Source organism: Mauremys reevesii, linkage group 9, assembly GCF_016161935.1.
Source record: "Mauremys reevesii isolate NIE-2019 linkage group 9, ASM1616193v1, whole genome shotgun sequence".
Taxonomy (NCBI): Eukaryota; Metazoa; Chordata; order Testudines; family Geoemydidae; genus Mauremys; species Mauremys reevesii.
The window spans coordinates 18,516,839-18,529,040 of record NC_052631.1 but is presented as its reverse complement, the minus strand read 5'-3'; the positions used below and the strand labels follow the sequence as shown (position 1 = coordinate 18,529,040).

The window sequence follows — 12,202 nt, the reverse complement described above, 5'->3', positions numbered from 1 at the left end:
AATTAGTTCATTACCAGTATAATAATGTATTTTTGTCCATGGTTATGCAGGTCCACAGCAAAGTTAGGAAGATCCTTAAATTTCACTTCGTCATAAGTAAAGTCTTTCTTCTCCTCCATATAGTCAATATCAGTGTATTGAATTTCCTGAAAGATAGCAGAGTTTATTTTGTACATTAGAAACAATAGCCTGGGACCCTGAGTATGTTGATATGATTATGTTCTGTTTACTCTGGAGCAAACTTATTTGTGTTATTTTATTATGGATAGACAGTAAGAACTTAGGATAATTTTCATACTAACTGTGAAGCAGCACAGAGATCATGCAAACTATGACATTTATCAGGGAAATTATCAAAGGCAGAAATGGCAGTTTTGCACCCAACTACCGTAGAAACTCTGTGGAAGTTAGGTGCCTAGGTCCTAACTGCCATCTCTGCCTTTTAAGATCGCTCTTTACAATAGTATCCTTCAACAAGAGTAGGCAGCTGTAAAGGCTGTATGTCTCTGACACTGCAGGGTAAGACAGCTCTGGGTGGTGACGGGGAATGTGCTGTGGAACATACTTCAGTGATGCTCTGCAAAGGAGCGGCAAGTATGCTAGGCACTAGCTCTGGGTGTACTACAGCATATAAGCATGTATCTCACTTTCCCATCTGCAAAATGGGGATAACACTGCTTCCTTGTCTGCCTCATGCACTGAGATTGTAAACTCTTGAGACACTAACTGTCTCTTAGTATGTGTTAAAATAGCACAAACGGGTACTGATTTCAACTGGGGCCTTTAAAGGTATGTCTACACAGCTGAGCCTCTCAGGCCAGGTCCACAGGGGGCCCATGGCACTGCACTAAAAATAGCTGTTTAGACAGTGCTTTGAAGTTGTGGCTCAGGCTCTGAGGTCCACCTCCATTCATAGCATGAAAGCTCAAGTCGAAATGTCTACACAGCTATTAACGCTAACCCAAATCTGTCGACCCAGTCTGGGAAGCTGTTTAGACATACCTTTTGAGCTACGGTAATACAATAATAACTGTAACCTCCCCAGTTTTGACTCTCAATCTAACATTAAAAGTCCTAAAAGATACTGAAGGTTTGTTAACAGCAGTTTCTATATGTTAACCAGAACTAACTTGTAATAAATTACTCCAGGACTGTAAAAGTAGATCGTAATCTATGATTTATTCCTGACAGGCTTAAGCACCTCCATTCACCCCCAAAATATATTTTACTTACATAGGGTATCCCAATTGCTCTGTTTCTTTCTACCACAACTTTCAACTCATCAAGAGAGTTATAATTCCAGCGACTAAGTTGGAATCCAAGACTCCAGTATGAAGGCATTGCAGGCATTCCTACCAGCTGAAAGTTAAGAAATGAAAATTAATTTTAAAAAGGGGTGTTGCATTTGCAAGTTGTATGTCATTTGTCAGTGCAAGATTACCTAGTTCTTTACTTCTCTGAAACTGCTTATAAATTACCCTGATTCATGTATTGGAACTATAATGAATATTATAATATGCAGTCCATATTTACTTTTAAAAACTACAAACTTAAATGATTTGAGTCAATTAAGTTGTGTGTATTGCTAGTACTATGAGACGACAAAATCCTTATACCTATTACTCATCTTCTTTCTCCCTCTAGCACTTATTCCATTTGACAATCACTTGTTGTTTCCTATCTCAAACTACACTGTAAACTCTACAGGGTAGAGATGGTCTTTTATTATGTGCTTATACAGCACCTAATAAGTGGGAGCTTTGATCCTGAATTATGCCTTTGGGCACTATCACAGTACAAATTATAACAATAACACCTATGATTTGAGAAGCAACCAATCAATTATTGGAGAGGGATATCAGATCTTAAGTCATAAAGACAAACGATAGAGGAAGAAATATCACTATGGAAAGGGCAGCAAGCATACATAAAAATACTGTGGATAAGTAATATTAATAGAACTTGGGCCCAGGGCCACAAAAGGACTTAGGCGTTGCAACACTCAGCATGGCAATGCTCCCAGCTGGGAGCAGGTCCAGCTGCCCAGCTGTCCAGAAGCCGTGAAATTGACAAAACAGCCAACAGCCCATGCAGGTAACACAGACACTGTGTCACCCTAACTACACCGACATAAGCCTTTCGCCTCTCGTGGAAGAGGAATTATGTCAGGGTAGTAGGGCACTTACATCAGTGGGGGGAAGGCTGCCTTATGTCGACCTAACTGTATAGTGTAGACCAGCCCTTTTGTTAGGCACCTAGGTGCATTAGAATGTGATCCACAAAGCCAGCACGGTAGGGGAGGAGCTGCCTAAAGTAACCAGTGGAAGATGCCATGAGGGAGGTGTATTTTAAGCCCCAACCCTCTCACAAAGATAAATCCAGGCTGCAGAGAGGTGCCTATATGTACTGGCAATCCATGAACCAGGGGAAGATAGGTGCTCCTTAGCCTAAGGTGCATCTAGGACCCAATCCCATAGCATGCCCACCTAACTCAACACAAAACAGAGTGCTGGGGAGAGGAAGGAGGCAGCCCTTCTTTATAACCTTTGTTCCACACACCAGGGATATGGCAGACCATGGGTTCAAGTCCCCCCTCGGTTTGATGATGAGAAGAAATTTGAATGGGGATCTGCTACCTCTCAGGTGAGTGCTGTAACCACTGGGCTATGGAATATTCTGATGTGAGTCTCCCTCCATCTTTCCCACTGAAGTTGCTCTACCTTAATTAAATAATTGAAATAACCGAACTAAATAGTAATCTGGCCACAGAAACAGGGAGAATGACTCTATAGTCCAGTGCTTTGCCCAAGCTCACTCAGCACTCTTGAGTCCCAGTTCCAGAGCTCTGTGCACTAGGCTATACTGCCTCAGTAAGTTTTCAAAATGGACAAGGTGATACCACTTCACCCGCCTTGTCTCTGTAATATCCTGAGAGTGACATGGCTCCAACTACCCTAAGTTTTCAAAAGGCATTTTAATGTTATGTGAGAGCATTCCCTGAAATGATGTTGACCTGAACAAAGAGAAACCACATAAAAATAATGGCTAATATTGTTTGACCAAAAAATACATTAGCATTTCGAGAGGTTTGGAGTAGCACTGGCGGTTTGTCATTGCTAATGGAATCTCTACACTATGGGAAAAAGGCCAGGGAACAAAGGGAAGCACTCTCTTTACAGACTGATACATGCTGTCTTTAAGCATGCATTGAAACGTTTCATTGCAATATCATCACAACAAATATGAGATGACTGATAATAGCCTGATCACAATGTATCAGAACCTACATTATTTATAGTACTGCCTCCTCTGATATAAACATACCTTTACATACTCTTGAACAACTTGCTCCGGAGTGTCTCCTAAGAAGACATAAAAATCTAGAATTCCACCGGTTGTTCTGTAAGTTGCTGCTGGGGCAGGCTGGAGAGCAAATTCTGTCAGAAAAGGAATTAAAGAGGAAAGTTTAAACATAAGCTAAGCACTCACTGTATCCATGCAATGTTCACATTAAGGATAAGAAAATGAGTTCAGAAAAAAACAAGGACATCCTGAATCATCCTTGAAATCAAATGGAGGTTGTGAAATATTCAGATTTTATTTTATTTTATATGCCTTCGCAAAGAAAAGGGAATCTCTAGCAAGCCAGTGCATCTTCACAGTCTCAAAAGGCTTAGACGGTTCTGGTAAGCAGAGACAATTGTGTAAGTTGCTCTAATGAAAAGCAACACTATGACCCTTTCATGACCTGTCATTACAATTGAGGCCTTGATCCTGCAATGCATTGCACATGGGCAGATACGTGTGTAATGCCGACAGGCCCCGGTCAGCAGGATCGAACTGGGGACTTCCAGAGTTTAGTGCATGAGCGTCTACCGCATGAACTAAAAGCCAACTGGCTGTTAGCTAAGGCTGTAGAGTGCACTCATTTAACTCTCTCAAGTGGTCTCGGTGCCACTAGATGCACAGAACAGCACACTCAGGAGGTGTGTGGGTTACAGCTGCACAGAGCACTATACACTTCAAAAGGGCTCCAGCCAGGGACAAATACATTGTGGAACTGGGGCCTTATATGTGATTCTAAAGCTAGTTCTAGAGTAGCCGTTGTTCACCTTAAATAGATTTAACATTGCTTCTTTATGATATATATAGCTGCTGCTTGATATTTTTAAAGACAGAGTTTCCTGTCAAGTTTTACATGTGTAGTTGTCCTAAAACACATGCCTGATTCTGACCTTTAAATCAACTCACTTTTGGTTCACTGTGTAGCAATCCAGCAGATACACCTCTACCCCGCTATAACACAGTCGTGGGGAGCCAAAAATCCCTACTGCGTTATAGCTGAAACCCACTTATAGCGGGGTAGGGGTGGCAGGGCTCTGGCGATGATTTAAAGAGCTCCGGGCTCCAGCTGCTGTGGGGAGCCCCAGGCCCTTTAAAGCGCCGCCAGAGCCCCACTGCTACTGTGCTATACGTGAACCCGTGTTATATCGGGTCACGTTATAGTGGGGTAGAGGTGTATTTTTTTTTAAAACGTTAAGCTGTAGCAGTTGGAAATAGTTATAGAGAAGTCTTTCTTACCCATGGCATTACTGTTCATTAAGAACACACCAAAAGAGGTTCCACTGTGATCTTCCAAGCACAAGAAGAAAGTGTGAGCTCCATACAAGTTATGAGTGCCCTTAAAATAAAAGAGAAGGAAAAGTAGTAAATTAAACCCCAATAGGCACATACACTGATACATTGTGAAAATTTCCTGGAGAGATACAAATTGAAACTGCTGATCACACCTGCTAAAGAAACAAACAAAACCCCTGAATTTTTCCTATATTTTCTTGCATTTTTCTCCTTGCCAGGGATGTTTTCTATTCACCAGTAAATGGAGAATCAGTGCACAGACAGTTGCTTAAAACATGCAGATAAAATAGGTAGACAGATATGACAGACCTTTTAAAGAGTGTGCATGCAGCACAATAATGTTTTTGTGAGCTAAATGTGCACATCAAGTAGGCAATATACTTCATATGCCATTCAGGGCATACATATTTCCATGTATTCTATGTAAATAAGAGAATTTTGTTTCTCTTAAATGACATTACTATCAATATTTGTTTCTTCTATCATTAGCAACAAAAAGAGCGGGCTCACAAATCAGGCATGCCAGCAGGCCGCGAGCGCGCCGCGCGCCCCCGCGCCGCGGTCCCAGTCCCCTCTCGGCTCGGCTCATCCTGGGCGGGAGGGGAGGTGGGCTGATCTGATCTCCGGCATGCCTGCGGCAGGTCCACCGGAGCCCGGCGGGGCGGACCTGCGCCAGCATGCCTGCGGCGAGCTCAGCGGGAGGGCGGGGAAGGCGGGGGACCCGCGGCCGGCAGGCGCAGGCAGGTGTCCGTCCCGGGCCGGGCGACCTGCCGCAGGCGCATGGCGCGGAGCTCAACCGCAGCCATGAACGCCTCCCCCAGGGCGCCGCGCCCCGGCGGGTGCTTGGCCCGCTGGTGCCTAGAGCTTGTGAAGTGATAACAGACTTTGTCATAGTCCTCCTTTCCTGCAAAAGAAAGACCAGCACTGTGAATAAGACCCTCAAGAAATGCAAATCTGTGCGATTGTCTTGATTTCAATGGAGCTACGCTGATTAAAACAAGTAAAGATCTGGCCCCACAGCTCTACCCACCAAAAATCAAAGAGAAGCAAATCACAGAAGAGATGGACCAAAACCAGAATCATTTATCCAGCTGCCACTGAAATTTGTAATAGGCCAGACTGAGACATGCACTATCCTTGATTTTGGTTTTACAAAACAAAATCAAGACTTGTGGTTTTGCTGAGTGGGTTTGCAAAGAGAGTGGGTCTCTAGTAATTAGACCAGGGACGGGCAAACTTTTTGATCTGAGGGCTGCATTGGGCTTCAGAAATTGTATGGAGGGCCGGTTAGGGAAGGCTGTGCCTCTCCAAACAGCGAGGCATGGCCCGGCCCCCGCCCCCAATCTGACCCCCCCTGTTTCTTGCCCCCCCTAACAGCCTCACCTGGCACCCCTGCCCCATCCACCCCTCCTGCTCTCTGTCTCCTGACCACCCCCAGACCCCTCACCCCTAACTGCCCATCCAACCCCTCCCCTCTTTCCTTACTGCCCCCCCAGGACTCCTGCCCCATCCACACACCCCCTTCTCCCTGTCTCCTGACCACTCCTGGAACCCCCATCCCTGACTGCCTTCTGCTGCCCCATCCAATCCCTCCTCTCATTCCTGACTCCACACACACACACACATACACACACATGCTCCCTGACTGCCCTTGGAACCCCTGCCCCTATTCAACCCCACTGTTCCCTGCCCTCTGACCATCCCCACCCCTGGCATGCCTCAGAGCTGGTCCTAGATAATACTTAGGAAAAGCAGTGGCTATATTTGTTCTACCAATGTAGTCTACACTCCCTACAGAACAGTGGGAAAGGGGCCGTGGACATACCTCCAGACAGACCCTCTCTATGGCCTGGTTGCTGAAGTCAGCACTGGCTGGCCTTCCCTTGCCTCTGCTAGAGAATTAGGACCAGATTTTTTTTAATGGAAGTTGGGTGCCTAGTGATATTTTCAAAAATACTTAGGCCCCTAACTTCCACTGGTGCTTTCAAAACAACTTCTTGGGACCTACATGCATCTTTAGGTGCCTCAACACCTTTTGAAATCTGTCCCTTGGGCCCAGATCAACAAATGGATTTAGGATAATAGGCAGCAGGTTTAAAACAAATAAAAGGAAGTTCTTCTTCATGCAGTGCACAGTCAACTTGTGGAACTCCTTACCTGAGGAGGTTGTGAAGGCTAGGACTATAACAATGTTTAAAAGGGGACTGGATAAATTCATGGTGGCTAAGTCCATAAATGGCTATTAGCCAGGATGGGTAAGAATGGTGTCCCTAGCCTCTGTTCGTCAGAGGATGGAGATGGATGGCAGGAGAAAGATCACTTGATCATTGCCTGTTAGGTTCACTCCCTCAGGGGCACCTGGTATTGGCCACTGTCGGTAGACAGATACTGGGCTAGATGGACCTTTGGTCTGACCCAGTACGGCCTTTCTTATGTTCTTATGTGCCTAAGGCCCAAATTTAGGTACTACTGTGATCTACAAAACCCCTGCTCATCTGCCTCCTAACCCCTTAGGTGCCTAAACTCACCAGGCACTTTCATTTCCACTGTAGAAATCCCCTAGATACCTAAGTTTCTGCTTGTGGACAGATGCACTACTGCCTCAGGTGGGCTTCCAGATGCCTCTCTCATGCCTAAACCTTATTGTGATTCACAGACAAGGTGGAGATAGGCATTGCCCTCCCAATCTTGCCCGTGGGGCCCGATTCAGTAGATGTGCTCAGAGCACAACTAACCATGCACAAAACAGCTGGAGGAGGGGGAAAGAAAGAGACAACCTCATTTATAACCTTTAGCCCAGTGAGTAGGGCACTGAGCTGGGATGTGGGAGACCCTGCTACAATTCCCTCACTCTGCCAGGAGTTTCTTACCGCTCAGATGAGTGCCCTAACGCCTGGACAGTGGGATATTCTGAGGTGGGCCTCTCTCAATCTTCCATTGTTCCATTTTGTATTAAATAACCATTTAAATGTTTATTGGGCCAGAGAAAAAGTGAGTGTGACTCTACAGTCCAGTCCTGAGAGGTGCGAACCTCTATTCAAATCCCTTGGTACAGTGGAGAATTGAACTGGGGCTCCCATATCTTGGATGAGTATCCTAACCACTAAACTAAAAATTATAGGGAGGCCACTATTTCCCTCCTTCACCCTTCATGACCTCCCTCCCCCCCACACACACTATTTTGTGAGGAGTTAGGCAGGCACAGAGGCTGTTTCTAGTGCCTAAGCCATTCTCACAAGAGCACCTAACTCCAGTAGAGAGATTCCCAGCAGTTGACTGCAAGGAAACATAGGCAGCAAACTCTGTGAGAGGGGTAGAGCTTATAACACACCCTTCTCCTCGGCATCTCCCACTGGATAGCCTGGGCACCTCCCCACATAGTGTGCTAGCTTTTGTGGATCCCCTTCTCAGGCTTCTCTCTCTCCGTAGGCATTGTACAGGTGCTTAAAAAGCTCAGCATTGCAACCCCCAAATCGCTTTCTGGATCGAGGCCTAAGTGACCAAATAATGGCTGCCAGCTGTACAGTGCAATGAGGGGGAAGGGACCCTATGCATTGACTCTTCCTCTAGAACACTCATGCAGGACAGCCATAATTTAGCTGTATAGCAACCCAATCTTCCAGTCTTTGCTCAGACCGAACTCCCACTGAAGTTTTCCTTAAAGGCTGATGGTCAAAGAGATAGAGGCCCTGATTCAGCAAAGCACATTCTTAAAATTAAGCACCTGCCTCAGAGCTTTGCTGAATTGAGCCAAAATGATAAATGGACTTCCTTAAAAGTTACACTGATTAGTTATAAATAACCTAGTTTAGGGTCCATAAAGCTATGTCTACACTACGCATCTTTTAGCAACACAGCCATGCCGCTACAGCCGCGCCGCTGAAAGGTGCGCAGTGTAGCTGCTCTTTGTCGGCAGGAGAGAGCTCTCACACCGACAAAAAACCTCCAGCCCCAACACGCAGCAATAGGTTTGTCAGCAGGAGAACTTTCCTGCTGGCAAAGCGCTGCTCACACTTTTTGTCATTTGGGCGGGGTCTTTTTTTCACACCCATGAACGACAAAAGTTTTACCGGTGAAAGTCCAGTGTAGACAAAGCCTAAAAGATTTTATATATGGCAAGTGATATGTTTGTTATTAGTAAACAGTACTTCATTAATAATATATATTTTGTTGATCCATAATGTTTAAAATCTGTCTACATACCAACACCTATCTGATCCTTAGCTGCTTATTTGCAACTATAGTTCATTAGAGTGCTTACAAACCTTTGCAGACATTTCCCCTTGTAGGCTTTGTCTACACTGGACTTTCACTGGTAATGAGAACAAACACCAACAACCACCACCAGCACCGTGAGATGTGATTATCTACACCCCCTGAAGAGCAGATGAGGTTGAGTGTGGGAATATACGGTCAGAAAAAAATGACAATAAAAAATGAACAGCATTTTTTTTAAATCAGCACCTCGTATTTGGCACAACTGACTTTACACCACTGATACTCAGTAGTCTTTTAGTTAATAAGGCATTGTGGGTCAGGAATCTGAAAGTGCAGTATGGTTCGTCTTTTGTGTGCCAGTGTCAATAAAGCTTGGAACAAAGCCTAGAAGGGTTTCAAAGCTGCTAGCAAGAATTTTCTGTTATATTTATGAGAAAATGGGTGTCCAGGAAACCAAGATTCAGGGCAGACAGTAATAAGGACTGGAAACAGATAGTTGTTGACATTCACGACTTACCTTGCAAAGATTCAGCCACTAAATGCAACTTTACTATTATGTGCTTAACTCTGTTCTCATTAAACCAGGGGTGGGCAAACTTTTTGGCCCAAGGGCTACATCTGGGTAGGGAAATTGTATGCAGGGCCGGGGCAGGGGGTTGGAGTGTGGGAGAGAGTGCGGGGTGTGGGAGGGGGTACGGTGTGCAGGAAGGGGCTCAGGGCAAGGGTCTGGGCAGAGGAGGGGTGCGGAGTGCAGGGGGGGGCTCAGGGCAGGGGTTTGGGGTGCAAGAGGAGGCTCAGGGCAGAGAGTTGGGGTGCGGGGTGGCAGCAGCATGCACCTCTTTGAACATATGGTTATCCGGTTTGTTTAGCACTTGAAACTGAAGACTCATATTAATGTTTCTCAACTTACCCACTGATTCTCAGCATTTTAAATAAACGTACAAATCAAAATATTTCTAACCGTTACTTGTGAGGCTTTTTTCCAATCAGTAACATCTGGCAGTTAGCAACCGCATTGTGTAGCTGACAAGTCTTTAGAGAAAAGCTCAACTAGACCTTGCTAATCACTGGCTTTTAAGAAATATCCAGTCCATCGTGGAGAGCAAAAACTAACAGCATTTTAAAATGTGTTTAATGCATAATCAGAAATTGCTAAGACCAAAGCATAATAAATGAATCATTCCTTACTCCATTGGGGAAAGCATCTCTGGTAAAGATGGGCCACGTTCTCCAGTTAACATCATGCCGGTATTGTGTGTGGACGTGTTCTCCGATTCCATAAATGTTGCTGCTGGGTAGTTTGATTGAGAGCTGCAAATACTGGTCAGCATACTGAAGTGGTCCTATTCTAGTATCGAACCTGATTAAACAATGTAATAAAAAAAAACAAAAAAACCCACATTAGCTTACCGATACATGAAAGGACTGCTATGGCAAAACTGCGTGCTATGTCTCCATAATACACATGTATTATCTACCAGTTTTATGGGGTTTTCTCCCTCTAGGGCGTTTTTTTTTTTTAGTACAATTGACATATGTAAATCCAAACAAACAAAAACAATATTTAACAAAGAGTACAGACCTCAGTCTTAAATAAGCTATCATTAGGGGCTTTGCCACAAGCCCCAGGAACAGACAAACTCGCTGAGGTTCAGAGAACCTATTCCCCTCTATGGACTATGTACCTAGGAGGTCCAGGTATGGAACAGGGAGAGCAACCTGTATGGGCTGCTATTCTCCTTTTTGCGCGGATGGGCATGGAGTAAGCAGCCAGGAGGGGCGTGAAATGGGCAGAGCTGTGGTTCTGTCCCCTGATGTGCTGGCCAGCGCAGCCACACGGTCATGGAGGGGGAAATGATTCGCTACTGGTACAAATCTGGACCAGGTCAGGGTCAGAGTTATGTCTCTGAGAGTCATAATTCCCTCCCTGGTGTGCTCCTTACTCAGGGCAGATTATGAAATGAAATTTTGCTCCTTAATATTTAAATGCTCCAAATCCATTAGATTATCATAATCCCTTAGCAATTTTTGGCCAAAGCAGCAGCTAAGCTATTCAGTTTGCCTCTTTATTTCTAAGGAGAGGTACCAGCTCATCCCACTTTGAATATTTAAAGTCTGTCTTACTGCATGGCACAAAAACTAGGAGACCTATTAAACTCTAAGTTTTCATAAACAGCTGCCTTAGACAAATCCTCAATATCAGAGGCCAAAAATCCCTCACAAACAAAGGTGGCTAGGACATACATTGAGGAAAGACCTGACTAATGTAACAAGGCAGGCGTTGGATGGGTACCCCCAGGGCAAGAGGTGTTGAGGTAGACCTAGCATAACATGGAAATGCACAACAGAAGCAGAACTGACAGCTAACAAAATGACAGGGGAAGAAGGGAAGACTGCATCAAGAGACTGTCTAAGGCCAGGACTACACTACCTACTTACTTCAGTAGAACATCATCACTCAAGGTGTGAAAAATCCACACCTCTGAGTGACATAGTTATACCAGCCTTAACTCTCCCCCCCCCCCAGTACTACGTCAGTGGGAGCAGGGGTGGCTCTAGAAATTCCGCCGCCCCAAGCAGGGCGGCGCACCGCGCCGCTCGTGCCACCCTTCCCTGGTCCCGCGGCCGGGGCAGAAGTGCCTGTGGACCGTCCCGTGGTCCCGCGGCTCCAGTGGAGCATCCGCAGGCGTGCCTGCGGGAGCTCCATCCAAGCCGCGGGACCAGCGCACCCGCCACAGTCATGCCTGCGGGAGCTCAAGCAGAGCCCCGGGAAAAGGGGACCCTCCGCTGTCATGCCTACAGCAGGTCCGCTCGTCCCGGGGCTCCAGTGGACCTCCCGCAGGCATGACTGCGGAAGGTCCGCCGGAGCCAAATGCCGCCCTGCCAGGACAATACCGCCCCACGCGCCTGCTTGGCGCGCTGGGGTCTGGAGCCGGCCCTGAGTGGGAGAGCTTTTCCTGTTGACATAGTCACTGCCTCTCGCAGCATTTGTAGTGTGGACCCGCCTTAAGATAGAGGCAGTGGTGAAGGCCCTATATTCCGCGTGGAATAAGAAGAGGCACAAGTCAAGTAATTCATACCAGTGTAAGTGCTTACACACTAGGGCAGGGGTCGGCAACCTTTCAGAAATGGTGTCCCGAGACTTCATTTATTCACTCTAATTTAAGGTTTCGCGTGCCAGTAATACATTTTAACGTTTTTAGAAGGTCTCTTTCTATAAGTCTATAATATATAACTAAACTATTGTTGTATGTAAAGTAAATACGTTTTTTAAAAATGTTTAAGAAGCTTCATTTAAAATTAAATTAAAATGCAGAGCCCCCCGGACTGGTGGCCAGGACCCAGG

General features: G+C 45.6%; 1 protein-coding gene across 2 annotated transcripts in view; it reads right to left on the bottom strand.

Moving 5' to 3' along the window:
• Positions 1-12,202, bottom strand: part of SI (sucrase-isomaltase) — a 200,409-nt gene that overhangs the window by 162,409 nt on the left and 25,798 nt on the right. For both annotated transcript variants that reach the window (XM_039488204.1, XM_039488205.1), the window contains exons 7-11: positions 10,045-10,216; positions 4,582-4,681; positions 3,325-3,437; positions 1,234-1,359; positions 15-146 (exon numbers count right to left, since the gene is read on the bottom strand). In XM_039488204.1, the coding sequence (XP_039344138.1) occupies positions 15-146; positions 1,234-1,359; positions 3,325-3,437; positions 4,582-4,681; positions 10,045-10,216 (643 nt within the window). The remainder of the gene's footprint in view (positions 1-14; positions 147-1,233; positions 1,360-3,324; positions 3,438-4,581; positions 4,682-10,044; positions 10,217-12,202) is intronic.